We start from the raw sequence: 21945 nt of genomic DNA, 5'->3' as shown, positions 1-21945 counted from the left end.
GCCCCTCCGGCCGGCCGCGCCCACTCGCCCTGGCCTGGCCCCGCCTCCGCCCGCCCCTCCGGCGCGTTCTCCTTGGTGAAGAGACCTTTAGCCCCGCCCTTCCGGTGTGCACCCTCGAGACCCCGCCCACGTCCCCGCCCCTTCACTGGCGCCCGCTGGGTCCGGCGCGGCGCGGCGCGGCGCTCGGAGGCGTCGGCGAAGCTCCCGCGGCTCTTCGCTCCCGCCAGCTTCGGAGCCGAGGCCCCAGCAGGACGGGGCGGCCGGGCTCGGACTGCAGCATGGCGACCCCGGACGGGGCGCCGGACCCCTGGGCGTCGCTGGAGGCTCCCGCCCGCCTGGTGCTGCGGGCGCTGCAGGCCGGGCCCGCGGGCGCGCGGCGCGGCCTGGGGGCGCTGCGGGCGCTGGGCCGCCGCGGCCCGGCCTCCTTCAGCTGGGGCCCCTTCCTGGAGGCGCTGTGCCACGAGGAGCCGGTGGTGCCCGCGCCCGGCGGCCGCCTGGAGCTGTAAGTCCTCGGCCCGCGGGAGCAGACGTCGGGGGGCCCGGGCGGGGCCTGCGTTAGGCACTCATTGTGTGCGGTCGTGTGGGCACCGGAGACACCGGGAGGCGCGCAAAGAAGCAACCTGAAAAGCAGTTAAATCTGTTTTGACCGCTTGCTTCCATCCCAGAAAATGTCCCTGGGCGCCCAGGGCTCACACCTGTCTCCTAGCTCCTCACGAGGCTGAGGTTCGGGGTTCGAAGCCAGCCCAGGCAGGAGCAGCTGTGAGACTGTAATAGTGTCCAAGAATCAATGGGCAATGAGACTCAAACACCACTGATAAGACTAGACTCTTAGTTAACTACCAAAAAAGCCGGAAGTAGAGCTGTAGTTCCAGGGGTGAAAGTGCTAGCACTGAGCAAAAAAAAAAAAAAAAAAAAAGCTCAGAGAAGCCAGGCCACGGTGGCTCACCCCTGTAACCCTACTACTCAGGAGGCTGAGATCTGCCAGCCCAGGCAGGAAAGTCCATGAGACTCTTTTTTTTTTTTTTTTTTTTGGGTCCGGTCGTGGGGCCTGAACTCTGGGCCTGGGCGCTGTCCCTCAGCCCTTCAGCTCAAGGCTAGTGCTCTACCACTTGAGCCACAGCGTCACTTCCGGCTTTTTTCTTTTTGCTTATGTGGTGCTGAGGAATCGAACCCAGGGCCTCATGCATGCAAGGCAAGCGCTCTACCACTGAGCCACCTTCCCAGCCCTCCATGAGACTCTTATCTCCAATGAACCACCAGAAAACCAGAAGTGGTAGAGTGTTAGCCTTCAGCTGAAGGGCTGAGGGACAGCGCCCAGGTCAAGTTCAAGCCCCACAACCGACCCCACCCCCCAAAACAAAAACAACAACAACAAAAGAAACCGGCTCAGAGACAGTGCTCAGGCCCTGAATTTAACCCCAGACTGGCACAATTAGGCACAGACACAGACACGGTAAGGGGACAGCTCCCAGGTCCTGAGTTAAAAGCACATACACACACAAACGAAACACAGACCTACTGTCTAGGTATACTTAGGCTTAATGGGGACACCTGTGGTGAAATATGTACACAGAAATAAATATTCAAGATGTGGTAAATGCTGGGTGCTGGTGCCTCATGCCTGTATTAGCCCTCAGGAGGCTGATATCTGAAGATCATAGTTCAAAGCCAGCGCAGGCAGAAAAGTCCATGAGACTTATATCCAATTAATCACCAGAAAACCAGAAGTGGTGCTCAGACTCAAAGTGGTAGAGTGGTAACCTTCAGCAAAAGAGGTCAGGGATAGGGTCTAGTCTCTGAGTTCAAGTCCCATAACTAACAGAAAAAATAAATAAATAAAAAAGGGGTGGGGCTGGGAATGTAACTCAGTGGTAGAGTGCTTGCCTAGCATACATGAAGCCCTGGGTTCCATTCTTTGGTACCACTTAAACAGAAAAAGCTAGAAGTGGTGCTGTGGCTCAAGTGGTAGCATGCTAGCCTTGAGCAAAAGCTCAGGGATGGGCTGGGAATGTGGCTTAGTGGTAGAGTGATTGCCTAGCATGCATGAAGCCCTGGGTTTGATTCTTCGGTACCACATAAATGAAAAAGCCAGAAGTGATGCTGTGGCTCAAGTGCTAGAGCTCTAGCCTTGAACACAGAGAGGCTCAAGGACAGTGCCCAAGCCCTGAATTTGAGCTCCAGGACCATCAAAAAAAAAAAAGTGATAGATGAAGGCATTATTATCTGTTGATATGTATAGCTTAGACTATCAGAGGTTTGGGCATATACTTTGCAGCAAGATCCCTTTCCTTAGGGGTAGCAACTACATTTTATGTTTTGATAATTCCTAGGTGTTTTGTTTTTGTATGTATCACAAGTGCCCTGCCCAAAAGTCCCATTTTATTCTCTGTCCTCTGGCCAAGTCCCTTTGATGACAGACAGTCCTGCAGGGTCACATGGAGTCTGAGTTCATGTGTCAGCAGAATCTCAGACAGTTACCCTGCATCATGGGCCTTTGATGCCCTGGAAGGACGATGTTCAATCAGAATGCTGGTGCCTACAGGAGGGGGCTTTGTTCTTGCCCCTCTGACTCGGAAGCACAAGACTGCCAGTCCTCTGAGTATTCCCTTCTGCTTCTGGGATGTACTGTTTGGAAACTGAAGTGATTTCATAAAGGATTATTACCTGGTTCCTTCTGTTTCAAGGCTCACCTCTGTGCCTCTGTGAAGCCTTTGTCCTCAGCAGCCCTGGCTGCATTCTGTGCACTTGCTGTTAGAGAGTCGATTCATTCCATGAATTGCACCAAGGACCTACTGGGACACTGAGGATGGAGACACCTCCTCTGCCTTCTAGAAGGGCCTGGTGTGGTGAAAGAAACAACCTGAGAGTTCCAGGGGACTGTGGCAGAGGCTACACGGTAGCACACCAAGCATTACACAGCATCCTGAAATATTACTATCTTTAATATTTCTATCTAAAATATGAGACTGTGATATAAAACCAGAATATACCTATTATAGAATAGGTCCCAGCTTGTTTTTATTTTTTGTTGGTCATGGGGCTTGAACTCAGAATTTGAACTCAGAGCTTAGGCGCTGTCCCTGAGGCTAGCACTCTGCCACTTGGAGCTACAGCTCCACTTCTGGTTTTAGGGAAGTTAATTGGAGATAAGAGTCTCACAGACCTTTCTGCCTTGGCTGGTTTCAAACCAAGTATCCTTAGGTCCTAGCCTCCTGAGTAGCTAGGATTATAGGTGTGAGTCACTAGGGCTTGGCAGGCATTTTTGTTTTGTTTTGTTTTTTGTTTTTTTTGTTTTTTAAAAGCTGAAATAGATGTCCAAGGTTCAGAAAACAGGTCTGGACATGTAATAGATGTTCAATGAACACTTGTCTCTTTTCTCTCTCTCTTTTTTTTTGCCAGTCATTGGGCTTGAACTCAGGGCCTAGGCACTGTTCCTGAGCTTCATTTGCTCAAGGCTAGCATTCCACCACTTGAGCCACAGTGCCACTTCCGGCTTTTTCTGTTTATGTGGTTCTCAGGAATCAAACCCAGGGCTTCATGCATGCGAGGCACTCTACCACTAGCCCACATTCCCAGTCCCCCACTTGTCTCTTTTCTGCTACCCTCTATCTAGAGCAACTCCTGCAGATATTGCTGCTAGTTTCTTTTCTTTTCTTTTTTTGAAGATTTTTTTTTTTTTGGATCCGGTTGTGGGCCTGAACTCTGGGCCTGGGCACTGTCCCTCAGCTCTTCAGCTCAAGGCCACTGCTCTACCACTTGAGCCACAGCGCCACTTCCGGCTTTTTTCATTTTGCTTGTGTGGTGCTGAGGAATCAACCCAGGGCCTCATGCATGCAAGGCAAGCGCTCTACCTCTGAGCCACCTTCCCAGCCCATTGCTGCACTTTCTAATTGTACCCCTAGTCTTTCCCAGTCTGCCATTTAACGAGCTACCTTCAGCAGGACACCCTGATTGCTTATTCTCCCTCTGCTACCAGGAAGCCACTGTTGCTGCGATTGCCTGCGTTATGCCAGAAGAACCTCATGTCTCTGTTAATGGCTGTTCAGCCTTTGCTGCCTGCAAGTGGGCTTCTCTCTGTGCTGCATATTGCACAGCAGGAAGTCGCCTCTGGCCCAGATGCCTGGCTCCAGGCCCTAGGGATACTGCTGCAAAGAGATCTGGGTGACAGGGACCCTGTTGAGGGAGTCTCTCCACTGCCCCAAACTTGCCAGAGGCAGCTCCGCGGCCTGTGCAGGCAGCTGGGCCAGGGGGGCAGGAGGCTGAGGTCGCCTCAGGCTCCAAACACTGAAGAGGACAAAGAAGAGGAGGATAGCAGGGACTCTCAGGCTCCAAACCCAGAGCAGGAAGAGGAAACAGTTACCGGGGACTCCCAGCAGCAGGAGAAACGCAGGAAGGAGCCAGAAGATACCAGTCCTGGCAGCCAGAGGGCCCCCAAGAGGATCCGGAGTTGGGAAAGGGAAGAAGAGAAAGACCATAAGGAGGAGCACGAGGCCTTGGCCTCCCCGTCTGAGGAAGGAGGTGCACTACCCACGAAGCAGCAGCTTGTTGGGGGAACTGAGGCCAGTGAGGCTGGCCAGAGGCCGGAGGCCAAGAACCCAGCTGAAAGAGTGGAGCTGCCTAAAGCTCTCCAGGTAGTGTGGCAGGGAAGTGGGTTTACAGGGCACTGCTGGCCAGAACTGGAGGGTTCCACGTGAGCCGCTGTTTCTCAGCCCCAACATCTCTCAAGTCCATGGAGCTGGAGGAGGGAGGAGGGAGAACACAGTTGAGGTAATGTGGCTTCCACTCTACAGACTGAAGAGTTGTGATCTCTAACATGGCGTTGTTAAAGGGGCCAGCCCTGCTGCCCTAGCCCCTGAGGGTGAGGCCGGGGCCAGCCTGCCCTGCCAGCCCAAGGCCTGCAAGTCCCTATACTGTTAGGGTTGGAAGCAGAGAAGACATAGAAGGAGGCAGGCTAGGCCTCGGGCAGCACTGCAGGGTTAAGCTGGCAGTGACAGGACTCTCCTCCACAGGACCAGGTGACCAGGCTGCAGAAGCTGTTGAAGACCTTTGAGGAGGTAACTGGCCCTACTCTGCTCACCATTGCCTTCCCAGCGGCTGCCTACTCTTCAGCCGGGGCCAGGGAAGCCCCCGCTCAAAGAGGCACCATGGGTCGGGGAGCAGGGCTAGAAAGAAGGTGGAGAGTTTTCCTTGGCCTTGGGGCAGACATCTAACCCCAGGGAGGGCCCTCTCCTATTCCTCCAAGAACGACTCCCTGACAACCGGTGGTGGTTGTGAGGGGCTCTCAGCTGTAATATGGGGTTTGTCTCCCCAGGGGCTGGAGGTGTTGGAGGACAGCTCTCCAGTTGAACTGCAGTTTCTGCATGAGTGTAGCCCCAGCCAGGTAAGAACAGATGCCGATGACCTGGCCCCCAGGTTGCACTTGTCACAACCTCCTGCAGGGCTCGTGGGAGGGGATTTTGTTTTCTGCCTGTGGGCAGGTAAGGCCTGAGTGGGGTTTCTTTTAGGTCTTGGTTCCTCCCGTTGGAGCAGCTCTCTGGCTCTACCTTGCCTTAGAGTTGTCTCCTGTGGTTCCCCTCTTGTCCTCCCCCCACCACCCCCACCATGGGCAGATGGAGTTGCTGTGTGTCCAGCTGCAGCTCCCACAGCTCTCAGATGCAGGCCTCCTGCAGTTCTGCACCCAGCTGCTGGCCCTCTCACCACACCTGAGCATCGGAAATGCCACTGTGCTGGCCAGGAGCCTCTTTCTTGGACGGGTAGGTGCGGGAGTGCTGAGCCCTCAGGAGGGGGGTATGCGGGGAGAGGGCACCTTTGGCCTTGCAGGATTCTGGTTTGCCTGGGACAAGGGGAGGGCCTTTGCTCAACTGGCAGGCCTTGGGTTCCCCAGCCAAAGCCACGTGCCATCCAGCTCTTCCCTCTTGGGCCCTAGAGCCCTTCCAGGAGCTGGTGAAGGTTTGGGAGCTGCAGGGAGAGCCATGGGTCTTTTCCATGGATGGCCCCTGCAAGTGGGCTACAAGAGAAATTCATGCGTGACAGCATTATTGAGAAGAAGAGGAACCTGCAAATGTTTCCTCCCCACTGGCCACAGGTCCTCTCCCTGACTTCCTCCGCTTCTTGGCTGCTCAGAACATCCCTCACCTCCTTCTGTGCCAAGTATACCTACCCGGTCTGCAGAGCCCTCTTGGACCCCGTGCTCCAGGCCTCTGGCATAGGTATTCTAGAGTCATCCCCAGGCCTGGTAACCGTCTTCTTTATTCCCAGCATCCTCCACCCCACAGTGGCCCTGGTAGGAACTGGGTATTTGCTGATTAATTCGCTCACACCTGTAATCCTAGTTACTCAGGAGGCTGAGATCTGAGGATCAGGGTTCAAAGCCAGCTCGGATAGGAAAGTCCATGAGACTCTTATCTTCAACTAACCACCAGAAAAATGGAAGTGGTGCTGTGGCTCAAGTGGTAGAGCGCTCGCCTTGAGCTGAAGAGCTGAGGGACAGCGCCCAGGCCCAGAATTCAAGACCCATGACCCACCAAAAAAAGAAAAAAAGTTATTTTTTGTGGGCTGGGAATGTGGCTTAGCAATAGAGTGCTTGCCTAGCATGCATGAAACCCTGGATTCAATTCCCCAGTACCACATAAACAGAAAAAGCCAGAAGTAGAGCTGTAGCTCAAGTGGTAGAGTGCTAACCTTGAGCAAAAGAAGCTCAGGGACAGCACCCAGGCCCTGAGGTCTAGCCCTAGGACTGGCAAATAATAATAATAAAGATATCTCCTGCTTCTCTAACAGTGCTCCTGTAATAAGCAGGACCTCCTGTTCCCCCAGTCCCTTTCCTGCCTGGCCCCCAGCCCCCTCCCCTGTTCTCTCTGTCCCAGGTCCAGCTCAGACAGAGTTACTGTGTTCTCTGATGAAGGAGGAGTCTCTCGAGACAGACATGCAGCTCCTGATGCTCAGGTGAGTGTGCTGGCCTCCATGCTGCCTACCCCCCCCCACACCTTCTCCCAGGCCAGGCCTGCCCCTGGCACCCAGGTGGGAGCCAGGTATGCACCAGACTCTGTCTCTAAAGATAGGCTTTGGTACGAGTGCTGTAGCTGAGTGGTAAGAGCCCTTGCCTAACAGGGCAAAACAAACAACTGAAGAGAAATCAGGCCGTGCCAGTGTCCCTCTCCCTGGGCTCTGAACCTGCCTGTGCTTTCCACCTGGGTGCTATTGGATTTGAGTATTAAAATTGAGGAGTTACAGTACACATGTGAAGGAATGAGTAAAACCCCAAGGAACAGGTACGAAATATGCGGTGACAACCTTGAGAAGGACACAGCTTCACAGATCATCTCAGCTCCCACTCAGGCAGCACTTCGTGTGTTTACAGTCTCAGTGCTGCCACCGCCTTACAGATGGAAGAACTACACAGGAATTAGCGAGTTGGCCAAGCCAGTACCCAGCCAAAGCAAGTGAAAAGCCTGGGGTCAAACCTAGGTCTGTAACTCCCCTCACCCCCACCAAGAAGCCACACTCCACACTGCGGTCTGGGCCTTTTGGAGCAAGGGAGGTTGCAGGGGGATGGAAAGCTCACTGGTGTGGATAGCGGCAGTTCCTGCAGGAACTGCTCACCAGCTCTGCGAGTCTCGTGTCTAACATCAGCACCTGTTCCCGAGTCTCCTTCCCTTGATTTTCAGGGTACACTCAATTCCTGATGGTTTCTCCAGGGATCTTTGTGCCGTGCGCATCATAGCTCAGCGCCTACTCCCGGCACGTGGGCAGAATGCAGCAATGGCTCCTAGAGCTGCCACCTGCTCTGGTGATCCTCTGTTGGCCAGGCCTTGCCCTTGGGGAGTAGCAGCCTGGCCTCCCAGGCTTGGGTGGAGGTCGGGCTCTCCTCAGCAGGTCGCCTCTGTGCAGGCACATGCTGGAGCTGTCCTGGAGGGATGAGACGTTCGTGGTGCTGCAGGCGCTCCTGGAACGGCAGGTGAGCTGGCTGCTGCCCTGGCCTGTCTGTGGGGAGCACGGGCTGCTGGGATCCGAGTCAGGTAATGGAGGGCTGGGGGACGGCTGTCCCCAGGGGCTGTGACAGTGGGCGAGCTCTGCCAACATGCAAGCTGGGAGTGGAGAGCTGGCCGTGTGGTCCATGTGGCACTGCCTCTGACTAGCTGCAAGGCCTAGAGCAGGCTTTTCTGAGGTGTCTGTGTAAGCTCGATGGTATTTTTGGATAGATAATAGATTCCTATGTTCAAAGCTTTAAAAGCTCAAAGGATATGATAGCCACCATTTTCTGAGACCTACACCTTTCACCTGATGCCCTTCACCCTCTCACTACCTTCAGTGGTAGGTTTTGTTGTTGTTGTTGTTGTTGGTCATGGAGCTTGAACTTTGGGCCCAGGGGCTGTCCTTCAGCTCTTCAGCTCAAGGCTAGCACTCTTCCACTTGAGCCACAGTGCTACTTCAGGTTTTCTGGTGGTTATGGTGGAGATAAGAGTCTCATGGCCTTTCCTGCCTGGGCTGGCTTTGAACCATGATCCTCAGATCTCAGCCTCTTGAGCAGCTAGGATTACAGGTATGAGCCACCACGCCTGGCAGTGGTAGGTATTTTGAAACTCATTTTACAGGTGTGGAAACTGAGACTTACCTTGATGTATTAGCTTTCTGTCATCGTGACAAAATATTTGAAGATAAAAAAAACTTTGAGGGCTGGGAAGGTGGCTCAGTGGTAGAGCGCTTGCCTTGCATGCCTGAGGCCCTGGGTTCCATTCCTCAGCACCCATAAGCAAAAAGAAAAAAGCTGGAAGTGGCACTGTGGCTCAAGTGGTAGAGTGCTAGCCTTGAGCTGAAGAGCTGAGGGACAGCGCCCAGGCCCAGAGTTCAGGCCCCAGGACCGAACCCAAAAAAAAAAATTTTTTTTGAAAGAGTGTGGTGTGGAAGTGGAGGTGTGGCTCGAGTATAGACCAGCCCTGGGAGAGGGGACATGACACGCAAAAGGCCCTGAGTTCCAGCCCACTACTGAAACAAAAAAAATCAAACAAAAAACTATTTGCTGGGTATGAGTGACTCAGGCCTGTAATTCTAGCTGTTCTGGAGATTTATCTGAGAATTGAAGGTCAGAGCCCGCCTGGACAGTCAAAGCCAACGCTTATCCACCAAAAATTAGGAAGTAGAGATATGGTTCAAATGGTAGAGTTCCAGCTTTGAACAGAATAAGAGCTCAAGACCCTGAGTTCAAGCCCCAGTTCCAGCATACACTACCAAAAAACCTTGAAAGGAAGGCAGGTGTGGTGGAGCATTCCTGTAATTCCAGCACTTGGCGGGAGGTAGAGGTAGGAAGATGGTGAGTTCCAGGCTAGCCTGGGCTACATGAACTCCACAGTGAGACCCCTTCTCAAAAACAAAACAAAGTGAAAAGACCCTAATGGAAGGAAAGACTTCCTTTGGCTCACGTTTCTGAGGATTCAGGCCGTGGCTGGCATGGTTGCTTTGGGGCCTGTGGTGAGGCTCTGAGTGTGCCATGGTAGTGTGAGTGTGCCGTGGTAGTGCAGGTGTGTGCAGAGCCGCTGCTCAACCTGCAGCCCAGGAAGTGAAGAGCGGGCCTTCAAGACACCCCTCCCCCTGAGCACCCAGCTTCCTTCCGCACAAGACCCGAACTAGAGCTGCCACCAGGTACTGGAGCTGGGGTTGGATCAGGGCTGGCTCTGTGACCACGCCACCTCCCTGTGTGCAGGTAGAGGTGTCCCCGGAACCGTTCGGTGTCCTCATGCAGAGGCTCTGTGAAGAGGGGCTGGTAGCCACCGCCTCAGTGGCCTACGCCAAGCTCGTGCTCACTGTGCTGACCAACTACCAGGCCCATGTGAGTGCTGCTGGGGCCTGGAGGCTGGGCTGGCTGGCAGGGCTGCTCGGGGCTGGCCACCAGGGTGTGCCCGGGGAGGGGGGCTGCTTAGGGGCCAGTACTAAGTCCTTCCATGTGGGGACTTGTAGTGTACTCCATGGGTCAGGCCGTGAAAGAAGAGACAGGAGAGCTATCATTAGCTCCTTTTCTGACTGCTTTACTTTGGATGGTTTCACTGTGTTGCTCAGGCTGGTCTCCAACCCTTGGGCTCAACTGGTCCTTTCTATCTTAAAACTTATTTTTTGGTATTTGAGATTGCGCTGGGGCCTTGCCCATGCTAGACAAGAATTCTATCCCTGGGGTCCCACCCCAGCCCTCAGCTGCTCCTCTTGCCTTGGTTCCTGGGACTACAGGTGTGCCATGGTGTCCTACTGGACTCCATTTTATGGATGAGAGTACTGAGCCTCAGTGTTTAAAATAGTAATACAGGCTGGGAATGTGGCTTAGTGAGAGTGCTTGCCTACCCTGCATGAAACCCTGTGTTCCATGCCTCGTTCCACATAAACAGAAAAAAGCCCAAGTGGTGCTGTGGCTCAAGTAATAGAGTGCTAGCCTTGAGCAAAAGAAACCCTAGGACAGTGCCCAGGCCCTGAGTTCAAGCCCAGAACTGGACAAAAAAAAAAATACTAATACTAAATTTTTTTGTTCATAAATACACACACACACACACACACACACACACACACACACACACACACACACGTTTATTTAGTTTTGGTCCGTTGTAGGGCCTGAACTCTGGGCCTGGGCTCTGTCCCTCAGCTCTTCAGCTCAAGGCTAGTGCTCTACCACTTGACCTACAGCGCCACTTCCAGCTTTTTTCTGCTTATGTGGTGCTTTATGCATGCTAGGCAAGCACTCTACCATTAAGCCACCTTCCCAGCCCCTGTTCATATACTTTTAAATGCCAATACCACTAGATTGATCCCCTTCCAGTCAGCCCTTTTCCTATTCTAAAGGAAAAAGTGGTAATACTTGGGATTCCAGCTGAGCAAAAATTTGACTGTCTGGGCTGGGAATGTGGCTTAGTGGTAGAGTGCTTGCCTAGCATGCATGAAACATTGGGTTCAATTCCTCAGTATCATATATACAGAAAAAGCCAGAAGTAGTTCTGTGGTTCAAGTTGTAAAGTATTAGCCTTGAGCAAAAGAAGCTCAGGGACAGTGCCCAAACCCTGAGTTCAAGCCCAGGACTGGCCAAAAAAAAAAAAAAAGATGATCTGAAGTAACCTTGCATCAAACCACAATATTAACAAACAGCTACTAGCCGGGCGCTGGTGGCTCATGCCTGTAATCCTAACTACTCAGGAGGCTGAGATCTGAGGATCGAGGTTCAAAGCCAGCCCAGGCAGGAAACTCTGTGAGACTCTTATCTCCAATTAACCACTGGAAAACTGGAAGTGGTGCTGTGGCTCAAGCGGTAGAGCGCTTGCCTTGAGCTGAAGAGCGCAGGAACAGCGTTCAAGCCTCATGACCGACAAAAATAAATAAATAAATAAACAAACAGATACTAATGAGAAAAAGAGACTTGAAAGTTTTGGGTGAAGCTGGGCGCTGGTGGCTCACGCCTGTAATCCTAGCTATTCAGGAGGCTGAGATCTGAGGATCGCGGTTCAAAGCCAGCCCGGGCAGGAGAGACCGTGAGACTCCTATCTCCAATAAACCACCAGAAAACCGGAAGTGGCGCTGTAGCTCAAGTGGTAGAGCGCTCGCCTTGTGCTGAAGAGCTGAGGGACAGCGCCCAGGCCCAGAGTTCAAGCCCCTCGACCGACAAAAAAAAAAAAAAAAGTTTTGGGTGAGGCCCACAGTCACATTACTGAGACTGGCAGCTCCTCACTTAAGAGCTTAAGTTGTATCTTTAGCCTTTATGGTGTTTTTTTTTTTGGGGGGGGTCCAGTCGTGGGGCCTGAACTCTGGGCCTGGGCACTGTCCCTCAGCTCTTCAGCTCAAGGCTAGCACTCTACCACTTGAGCCACAGCGCCACTTCCAGCTTTTTTCTTTTTGCTTATGTGGTGCTGAGGAGTTGAACCCAGGGCCTCAGGCATGCAAGGCAAGCACTCTACCACTGAGCCACCTTCCCAGCCCTAGCCTTTATCTTGAAGACCAGCATCCTTGGCTGTTGGCATTTTACCTTTCTCTTGAGCATCACAGGCTTGTTTGTGGGTGAAATTCACTGTAGATCAGAAGAGTGGACACTACACGTTTTCAGAGTTTCTGGGCCCTCTGAGATCCCGTAGGCCCCGGGAGGATCCCCCTCCCCCTATTCTGTGTGATCCACTGGAATCTCCCAGGAAGTGCTAGCTGGACAGTGACTTGGTCAGCTGCAGACCAGATGTGTTTGTCACCTGTGGAGAATGACGACACAAGAGCCGAGAGTCAGGAGTTGTGGGAACAAGTCAGCAAAGAGACAGTTTGGTCCACAAGGACGGTGGCAGTACACAACTGACATGGGGGCTGTAGTGCACGTAACGTGTACTAGCTGTCAGCTAGAGGCGATGTAAGCAGCTAGTCACTGCGCAGCTGCTATCTGGTTCCAGGTCCATACGGTGAAATGATGAGGTTTGATTACTTCGGAACCTTCTCCTGTCCTCCTTCCCCAGTCCTACATCCTAGTTTCCTCTCCTTCCGAAGCAGAGGAGAGGGCAAGGCCCAGCTGTTAGAGCTCTGACCTGACTCTTCCTTCCCTCAGATCACAGAGACCCACAGACTGGGCCTGGCTGTGGCCCTGGAGTCTAATACCACCTTCCTGAGGAAGTCCCTGCAGGCCTCCTTGAAACATCTGGCCCGCCGAGCCTCTACCGAAGGACCGCCCTCCTGAGCTGCACTAGCACCCGCTCTCAACACCTGGCCTGCCCCTCGCCTCAGCAGGAAAGCAGGGCCTGGCCATCCCAGGGGCCCGCTGCCCCCTGATCTAGGCTGCACGGAGGTCATCTGGGCCCTGCAGCCCACACGGGGGCTCCTGGCCCCTGACAGGATCAATAGTATTTAATAAAGAGCAAGATTTGCACAGGGCTCTCATGCATTCCTCATGCTTTTTATTATTGTTATTACTGTTTTTTTTTTTTGTCAGTCGTGTGGCCTGAACTCTGGGCCTGGGCCCTGTCCTCAGCTCTTCAGCTCAAGTCTAGCACTCTACCACTTGAGCCATAGCTCCACTTCCGGTTTTTATTGCTTATGTGGTGCTGAGGAGTCAAACCCAGGGCCCCATGCATGCAATGCAAGCACTCTACCACTGAGTCACCTTCCCAACCCTTTTTTTTTTTTTGCTGGGCCTGGGACTTGCACTCTGGACCTAGGCACTGTACCTAAACGTTTTTGCTCAAGGCTACCATTCTACCACTTGAGCCACAGCTCCACATTGGCTTTTCCTGTGATAATAATTGGAGATAAAGAGTCCTATAGATTGGGAATGTGGCTTAGTGGTAGAGTGTTTGCCTAACATGTATGAAGCCCTGGTTTCAATTCCTCAGTACCATATAAACAGAAAAAGCTGTGGCTTAACTGGTAGAGCACTAGCCTTGAACAAAAGAAGCTCAAGGACAATGCCCAGGCCCTGAGTTCTAGTCCCAGGACTGACAAAAAAAAAGTCTCACAGACTTTTCTAGCTTTGAACCATGATCCTCAGATCTCAGCCTCCTGAGTAGCTAAGAATTACAGGCGTGAGCCCCCAGTACCTAGCTCCATGCATTTCTGTAGTCTCAGGAGGTTGAGGTGGGGAAGATAGCAATTTCAAGACTAGTCTGGACAACATAGTGAGTCCTTGTCTCAAAAAAAAGTTCAGTGCTATCTTATTAGAAGCAGTGCTAGACCAGTCGTGGGATCTGAACTCTGGGCCTGGGCACTGTCCCTCAGCTCTTCAGCTCAAGGCTAGTGCTCTACCAGTGCTACTTCCAGCTTTTCTTTCTTATGTGGGGCTGAGCAATTGAACCCAGGGCCTCCTGCATGCAAGGCAAACACTCTATTACTGAGCCACCTTCTCAGTCCTCGGAGAGACTCTTATCTCCAATAAACCACTCACAAAACCTGAAGTGGTGCTATAGCTCAAGTGATAGCACACTCACCTTGAGCTGAAGAGCTGAGGGACAGCGCCCAGGCCTAGTTTCAAGTCCCAGAACTGACCAAAAAAAAAAGCAGTGCTTGACTCCCTGCTGTCTCTGGGTGTTTGTTAATGTTCCCTGTTTATCCTCACACAATGTCATCTTTTAATGGTAAGAAAGTTGCAGGCTTGGGCTGGGAAGGTAGCTCAGTGGTAGAGTGCTTGCCTTGCATGCATGAGACCCTGGGTTCGATTCCTCAGCACCACATAAGCAAAAAGAAAAAAGCTGGAAGTGGTGCTGTCGCTCAAGTGGTAGAGCGCTAGCCTTGAGCTGAAGAGCTGAGGGACAGCGCCCAGACCCAGAGTTCAGGCCCCACGACCGAACCCAAAAAAAAAAATAAAATTCATGTATTCACATTCTGCCCAGTTGTGTGTGATCCCACCCCTTGAGAGAGAGCTGCCTATTTTGGCAGTACCAGGGTTTGCACTTAGAGCCTCGTGCTTGCTAGGTAAGCTCTACCACTAAGCTACTCCCTAGTCCCACATAAATATTTGCGGAGGAAACTGAGTTACTGTAGGCTAAGAAGAGGATGGGACCCAAAGGGCAGAAAAGTTTGTGGTGCTGTGCACCTGTTTTACTAGCTGGTATTCCCATAGCACTTACCCCAGTGCCTTGTTCACTGGAAACACCCAACACTTGTTCAAATGAAACCCTGATTCCGTTTCAACTAACTAGTGTCAATTTAAAAAAAAAAAAAATCAAAAGCTGAGTCCTGGTGGCTTATACCTATAATCCTAGCTACTCAAAAGGCTCAGATCTGAGGATGGAGGTTTGGAGCCAGTCCAACCAGGAAAGTCCATGAGACTCCTAGCTACAATTGGCTGGCAAAAGGTAGAAGTGGAGGTGAGCCTCAAGTGGCCAATGCCAGCTGTGAGCACGCTGAGAGTAAGTCCGTGGGTTCAAACCCAGTACTAGTATGAAAAGATGGCTTGAGCCCTAGTTGATCTGGAGGGCAGCAGGAAGTGGGCAGAGATTTGAGGGACAAACATGGGTTTTGACAGTGATCTGTATGATACTACAGAATCTCTAGCCCTGGGCCTGTTACAGGGCCCCAAATCTCTGATCCTGTCTGGATCCTTCCCATGGTACCTGTTCAGCATATATATGCACATCAGCCAATCCATGGGCCAGATCTAGCACAAGCTTCCAGAGAAAAGGTGTCAGTGGCTCATGCCTGTAATCCTAGCTATGCAGGAGGCTGAGATCTGAGGATCATGGTTCCAAGCCAGCCCAGGTGGAAGGTCCATGAGACTATCTCCAATAAACCACCAGAAAAGCGAAGTGGTGCTATGGCTTAAGTGGTAGAGTACTTGCCTTGAGCTGAAGAGCTGAGCTCAGGACAGCACCCAGGCCCAGAGTTCAAGACCCATGACTGACAAAAAAAAAAAAGAAAGAGAGCTGGGAAGGTGGCTCAGTGGTAGAGTGCATGCCTTGCATGCCAGAGGCCCTGGGTTCCATTCCTCAGCACCACATAAGCAAAAAGAAAAAAGCTGGAAGTGGTGCTGTGGCTCAAGTGGTAGAGTGCTAGCCTTGAGCTGAAGAGCTGAGGGACAGCGCCCAGGCCCAAAGTTCAGGCCCCATGACCGGACCCAAAAAAACAAAGAAAAAGAAAGAAAGAAATCAAGCAAGCAAGAAAGAAAGGAAGGAAGGAAGAAAGAAAGGAAGGAAGGGGCAACCACAAGGATCTCTGAGGAGAGCCCTGCTAATACCTTTCTCTTTGCCAAGTTCTGGGTGAGACCCCTTCACCTCTCTAGATAGGCAACACCTACCCTGACCCCTGACCTTCTTTTGAGACATAGGGAGACAACTTCATTAGGTGGAGAGAAGGTGGTGAAGAACGAGGACTTTAGTGGTAAAGGCAGCAAATACAGAAAAAAATGGACATTGATCCAATGTCTTATTGGGGCTGCCTCACGGGTGGCCCAGAGCACAGGAGGGCTGCAGCCTGCCAGGCGTCTTCTCACAGTCGAGGTCACAACAGGCTTTTCAGTTCTGCACATCTCAAGAACAGAGATCATGGGCTGGGAAGGTGGCTAGGTAAGCCCCACAACCAGACCCCCCCCCAAAAAAAAAGAACAGAGATCATTATTTCCCCCAGGGGCTAGTCTTGATCACTGACTGGTTGTGGCCCGCATTGAGTTCCTAGCATACTACATGTGGACGGGCTTAGAAGTGGTAGCTGCCCTGAGGCCCTCTTGCTGATCACCCTACTCAAGGCAGCAAAAGAAAACAAACTTCATAAGCCTGGCACTGGTGACTCATGTCTGTAATCCTAGCTATTTGGGAGGCTAAGATCTGAGAACTGAGGTTTCAGGTAAGCTGGGACAGGAAAGACTCAGACTCGCATCTCCAATTAACCACCCAAAATTTGGAAGTGGAGGGCTGGGAATGTGGCTTAATGGTAGAGTGCTTGTCTAGCATGCATGAAAGCCTGGGTTTGATTCCTCAGTACACATACACAGAAAAAAAACCAGAAGTGGTGCTGTGGCTCAAGTGGTAGAGCAGTAGCCTTGAGCACAAAGCAGCTCAGGGACAGCGCCCAGGCCCTGCATTCAAGCCCCAGGACTGGCAAATAAATAAAAAATAAATATCTAGAAGTGGAGGGCTGGGAAGGTGGCTCAGTGGTAGAGCGCTTGCCTTGCATGTATGAGGCTCTGGGGTTCAATTCCTCAGCACCACATCAGCAGAAAAAAAGTCAGAAGTGGCACTGTGGCTCAAGTGGTAGAGCGCTAGCCTTGAGCTGAGGAGCTGAGGTATAGCACCCAGGCCCAGAGTTCAAGCCCTACAACTGACAAAAAAAAAATATAGAAGTGGAGTTGTGGCTCAAGTGGCAGAGTACTAGCCTTGAGCAGAAAAGCTCAGAGATGGCAAGCAGAGCTTGAGTTCAAGCCCCAGGACCAAACTTCACATGTTCAAAAAGAATTGTAGCTGATTGTACCTGATGCATATAACTTTAATCCCTCTGTATATCAACTGTACAAATACAGTAAGTATTTTAAAACCATCTGATCGTTGTGGAAGGCAGGGCAGTTGAAGGGCTGCAGGAAGCCTGGCCTCACCTCAGATCTAGTTCCTAGGCTGAGTCTGGCAGCAGCTGGGAACTGGGACCCCGCCTGCCACGCTACCGGAACGTCACACGACTGCGCCCTCCAGTGGCTGCACGCGGCAGTGCTCAAGGCCGAATGACCAAATAGCGCTTCCGACAGACAATTCTCGCGAGAATCGAGTCCGTATTTGAGCGCCTGCGCACGCCGTACCAGCCTCTCTCCTGATTGCTTGTGTGCCGCGGATCCTGCAGCCATGAGGTATGTAGCAGTCGGCGTTCGCTATCCGCGCCCATCCGTGCCTCTGAGTGCCCATCGGGGCGCAGGAATCCTCCAGTCTGCGTCGGGGGCTCCTGACGCTGGCTCTGGGCAGCCTGCGAGCCACTTTTTGGCCCGTCTGGTCGCGGGCCCCGGCCGCCCGTCATGGTTCCGGCGGTGGGGCGGCGGGCCGGGCTGAGCGCCCTCGCTTTTCCCCCGCAGCAGCAAAGTCTCTCGCGACACCCTGTACGAGGCGGTGCGGGAAGTCCTGCACGGGAACCAGCGCAAGCGCAGGAAGTAAGCGGGGCTCCGGGGAGGGCCGGGCCGGCGGGGGGCGCGGGTCCGGGGAGGGCCGGGCCGGCGGGGGGCGCGGGTCCGGGGAGGGCCAGGCCGGCGGGGGGCGCGGGTCCGGGGAGGGCCAGGCCGGCGGGGGGCGCGGGTCCGGGGCGGGCCGCGGGTCCGGGGAGGGCCAGGCCGGCGGGGGGGCGCGGGTCCGGGGCGCGCCAGGCCGGCGGGGGGCGCGGGTCCGGGGCGGGCCGGGCCGGCGGGGGGCGCGGGTCCGGGGCGGGCCAGGCCGGCGGGGGGCGCGGGTCCGGGGCCCGGCCGCGGCCTCACCGCGCTCGCTCCCCGAAGGTTCCTGGAGACGGTGGAGCTGCAGATCAGCCTGAAGAACTACGACCCCCAGAAGGACAAGCGCTTCTCGGGCACCGTCAGGTTGGCACCGCTCGCCCCACCCAGCCCTCAGTGTCCCCGTGCCCGGCCCCCCCTTGAGGCGGGCACGTGCGCACTGACCGCCCGGGTAGTTCAGACCCCCTGCTCCGCGCAGGCGCGGCTGGACGGACCCCCACCCTGGGTCTTAAAACATGAGGGGAGGCGTGGGGAGGCCTCGGCCGAGCCCGCCGGCTAGTCTGAGAAGCCAGACTAGTTGCTGGTGATCGTGGACGCCCTGGGTAAGGAAGGCTGAAAGGCTGAGCGCTCGCTGCCGCCCGCGACCCCATCACCAGCTCTTGGTACTCTGGGGCGGGCCGTGACCTCTTGTGTCCGCCTCGCTCCCAAACACAGGCTTAAGTCCACTCCCCGCCCCAAGTTTTCCGTGTGCGTCTTGGGGGACCAGCAGCACTGCGATGAGGCCAAGGCCGTGGATATCCCCCACATGGACATCGAGGCGCTGAAGAAGCTCAACAAGAATAAGAAATTGGTCAAGAAGCTGGGTAAGCTCCAAGCCAGCTGTCCCCCGGAGAGCCATCTGGGCTTCCCGATGATGATGTAATTGGCTGCTTACCTTGAGTGGCTGTGGTGGGGGGGGGGGGGGGGGGAGATTGTGCTGGAATTCGTTTAGAGTGTTTGCTCTAAATATATCCGGTTCCTTCTGTCACCTAGTATAGGGAGGATACAAAATTTGAGCCTGTATCTTTTCTTGGGAGGGGTTTGGATTCAGATTTGTTGTTAGTTCTGGGTCCTGGGCTCTGCATCAGCTCAAGGCTAGCCACTTCCAGCTTTTTCTGCTTATATGTGGTGCTGTGCTGAGGATTTGAAACCAGGGCTTCATGCATGCAAGGCAAGCACTCTACCAACTGAGCCACCTTTCCAGCCCTGGATTCAGATCTTGACTCACATGGTTCCACCTGGTTAGAGACTTGAAGCTAGGGAAAGGGGGCACTTGGGTGGATTGGGTGGAGGGTTCAATTAAGGACAAGGCTGCTGGTTGGAGGTTGCTTGTGTGGTTCAGATAATGTTCTGTCTGGAGATCTGTGCCTGGCCAGGACGCAGCATCTCATGGCTTTGTCTTTCCAGCCAAGAAGTATGATGCCTTTCTGGCCTCAGAGTCTCTGATCAAGCAGATTCCACGAATCCTGGGCCCAGGCTTGAATAAGGCTGGCAAGTTCCCATCTCTGCTCACACACAATGAAAACATGGTGGCCAAAGTGGATGAGGTGAAGTCCACTATCAAGTTCCAAATGAAGAAGGTAGGGCTCACCTGCTGGTGCCATGGGCAAGGTGGTGGCAGGGCTTTTCTGTCACCCCCAGTCTGAATGTGGGGACAGGACACAGGATGTGGTGCTGTGGAGGCCCTGAGCAGAATTAAGCTTCTGGGATAACCTGGATCTAAGCACTGCCCACAGCCCCTTAGGTCACAAGGCAGTGGGATGGGCCATCTTCTTACCTGGTTTGACTTGCTTTCCTCCCCAGGTGCTGTGTCTGGCTGTTGCTGTTGGTCATGTGAAAATGACAGATGATGAACTTGTGTACAACATCCACTTAGCTGTCAACTTCCTGGTGTCATTGCTCAAGAAGAATTGGCAGAACGTCCGGGCTCTGTACATCAAGAGCACCATGGGCAAGCCCCAGCGCCTGTACTAAGACATTTAATAAATCCTAGAGCTACCGTCACCTTGGTCTGCCTGTGATGAGGGGTGGGGCTGCCAGCGGCTGATGGTGATTGTTTCCCTTGGTGATAGGCACCACACAAGAGGCATTCTGTCATCTCCCAGGCATTTGATACAGCCGTTCAACAGGCTTGGGCTTTTCAGGTAACCCTGTCTGGCAGCTTTTCCAGTCTAGCCCAGAACCTGTTCCTGTGTATGCTGGGTTGTCTTTAACACAGGTCTTTTAGTCCTACATTTTAGGGAATGTTCATGCTTTGCAGACAGACACCAGGTTGGGGTTTGTGCATCATTTGCATTGTAGGAGAACCAACAATGAGTGGTGTCACATTGAAAATGTCTGGGGCATCCCCATGTGAATTGGGGCTTGAACTTGGCCTGGGTACCATCCCTTAGTTTTTTGTTTTTTGTTTTTTTTGTTGTGGGACTTGCCCTCTGGGCCTGGGCACTGTCCCTCAGCTCTTCAGCTCAAGGCTAGTGCTCTACCACTTGAGCCACAGCACCACTTCTGGCTTTTTCTGTTTATGTGGTGACTCATGCATGCAAGGCAAGGCACACTACCATTGAGCCAGCTGCCTGGCCCCTGACTCTGGCAGTTGTGTAGCCTGGGCACTGTCCCTGGACCCTTTTGTGTTCAAGGCTCTACCGGTTGAGCTCTGCTTCTGGTTTTTGAGTGGTTAGTTGAAGATAGGAATCTGACTCTTCTGTCCAGGCTATCTTTGGACCTCAATCTCAGTTCTCATCTTCTGAGTAGCTAGGATTACAGACGTGAACCACCAGTGCCTGGCCCAGCTTCATAGTGATTAATTGGAGATGAGAGTCCTGGGTCTTGAACTCTGGGCCTGGACACTGTCCCTGGGCTTCTTTTGCTCAAGGTTAGCACTCTACCACTGGAGCCACAGTGCTACTTCTGGCTATTTTTCTTTGTTTATAATGAAGCCCAGGCAAGCACTGTACCAACTAAGCCACATTCCCAGCCCTTATGAGCTTTCCTGCCCTGGTTGGATTCAAACATCTACCTTCAGATCTTGGCCTTCTGAGGATTTCAGGGATCCTTGTTTCCTAGTCGGGCTTCAAAAAAAGGCAGTCGCTTTAGTCTCAAGTAGTTGGGACTACAGGCTTGAGCCACTACACACAGCCTTCAGCTTTTTAATAGTTTAGTTAATCCAAAGTGCAAAATTGGTGCTTAAAGCTAGGCATTATGCTGTGCCTGCACATGTGTAATCCCAGTTTATCCAAGAGCCAGAGGCAAAGTTAACAAGACCACAAGAAATTGCTTCAGAATGCTGGTCCGTTGGAAGCAACTTTATTCATTGCAGAGTGCTGGAGAAGGCAGGCTTTGTCTGCTCTGTTTTGTGCTGTACCTCAGCTTTGGGGTGAAGCAGCTCAGTTGCCTGGCCAGGATGAGCAGGGTCTGCGCTGTCTGTAAAGTACTGCTCAAAGGCAGCTGGCACTACTATTTGAGCTCTGTGCATGGCTGGCGGATTTAAAATGAGGTGGGTTTCCTAAGTACTTAAGTGGATTTCTGCCCCCAGGGCCCCTCCCATGTAGTAGTGGGGCCTCTTGGCACATTACTAAGCAAATGTCGGGTCTTAATGCTGTAGACCAAGGCAAAAAGCCACAGAAGGCTGGTTTGGGTTTTTTTTTTTTTGGCCGTTTGTGGGGGCCTGAACTCTGGGCCTGGGCGCTGTCCCTCAGCTCTTCAGCTCAAGGCTAGCGCTCTACCACTTGAGCCATAGCGCCACTTCCAGCTTTTTCTGCTTATGTGGTACTGAGGAATCGAACCCAGGGCCTCAGGCATGCAAGGCAAGTGCTCTACCACTGAGCCACCTTCCCAGCCCTGGTTTGGGTTTTTGTTGTTGGTCATGAACTTTGGGCCTGGGCACTGTCAGCTCTTCAGCTCTTGGCAAGCGCTCTACCACTTGAGCCACAGCACCACTGCTGTTTTCTGGTGGTTTACTGGAGATGTCTCAGACTTTCCTGCACAGGCTGGCTTTGAGCCATGACCCTCAGATCTCAGCCTCCTTAATAGCTAGGATTACAGGTGTGAGCCACCCATACCAAGCGATGCTGGCTTTTTGAACTGCTGCAACGCTATGTATGTTTGGCTCAGAAGGACCTGGATCAGAGGCTAGACTAGGATTACCAAGTTTAGCCCAAGGTAGATGTACGAGTTTGAATGTGGGTGGACTGTTCCCAGCGCTGCGTGGGGATGTGTGCTAGTGGCTATGCTGAGACCCGAGTGCCCAGGTCTCATCCAGGAACCAGTGAATGCAGCCCATGTTGAAGTCCTGGTAG

General features: G+C 53.1%; 2 protein-coding genes across 2 annotated transcripts; both read left to right on the top strand.

Annotated features, from left to right (window-relative positions):
• The first annotated feature begins 200 nt into the window (after positions 1–200).
• Positions 201–12876, top strand: Fance (FA complementation group E). The gene is made up of 10 exons (XM_042684368.1): positions 201–502; positions 3977–4631; positions 5010–5054; positions 5312–5380; positions 5610–5753; positions 6086–6209; positions 6867–6945; positions 7891–7957; positions 9701–9826; positions 12554–12876. The coding sequence occupies exons 1-10, from the start codon at positions 279–281 to the stop codon at positions 12680–12682; spliced, it is 1662 nt and encodes a 553-aa protein (XP_042540302.1). The 5' UTR covers positions 201–278; the 3' UTR covers positions 12683–12876.
• A 4307-nt stretch (positions 12877–17183) lies between these two features.
• On the top strand, positions 17184–19654 carry Rpl10a (ribosomal protein L10a). Its single transcript, XM_042684231.1, has 6 exons — positions 17184–17266; positions 17486–17560; positions 17897–17977; positions 18326–18474; positions 19058–19230; positions 19454–19654. The coding sequence occupies exons 1-6, from the start codon at positions 17262–17264 to the stop codon at positions 19622–19624; spliced, it is 654 nt and encodes a 217-aa protein (XP_042540165.1). The 5' UTR covers positions 17184–17261; the 3' UTR covers positions 19625–19654.
• The last annotated feature ends 2291 nt before the right edge of the window (positions 19655–21945 follow it).

The sequence above is a fragment of the Dipodomys spectabilis genome, unplaced genomic scaffold (genome assembly GCF_019054845.1).
Source record: "Dipodomys spectabilis isolate Male_0828 unplaced genomic scaffold, ASM1905484v1 ptg000085l, whole genome shotgun sequence".
Taxonomy (NCBI): Eukaryota; Metazoa; Chordata; class Mammalia; order Rodentia; family Heteromyidae; genus Dipodomys; species Dipodomys spectabilis.
Note: the sequence above shows the minus strand (reverse complement) of the source record. Positions and strands in the feature narration are given on the sequence as shown.

Excerpts from the sequence above, each read along its gene's own strand:
- Fance (XM_042684368.1), top strand. The coding sequence starts at position 279 with ATGGCGACCCCGGACGGGGCGCCGGACCCCTGGGCGTCGCTGGAGGCT. Across the intron at positions 6,946-7,890 it reads ATGCAGCTCCTGATGCTCAG|GCACATGCTGGAGCTGTCCT; the intron begins GTGAGTGTGCTG and ends GCCTCTGTGCAG. Across the intron at positions 9,827-12,553 it reads TGACCAACTACCAGGCCCAT|ATCACAGAGACCCACAGACT; the intron begins GTGAGTGCTGCT and ends TCCTTCCCTCAG.
- Rpl10a (XM_042684231.1), top strand. Across the intron at positions 17,978-18,325 it reads CGCTTCTCGGGCACCGTCAG|GCTTAAGTCCACTCCCCGCC; the intron begins GTTGGCACCGCT and ends TCCCAAACACAG. Across the intron at positions 18,475-19,057 it reads GAAATTGGTCAAGAAGCTGG|CCAAGAAGTATGATGCCTTT; the intron begins GTAAGCTCCAAG and ends TTGTCTTTCCAG.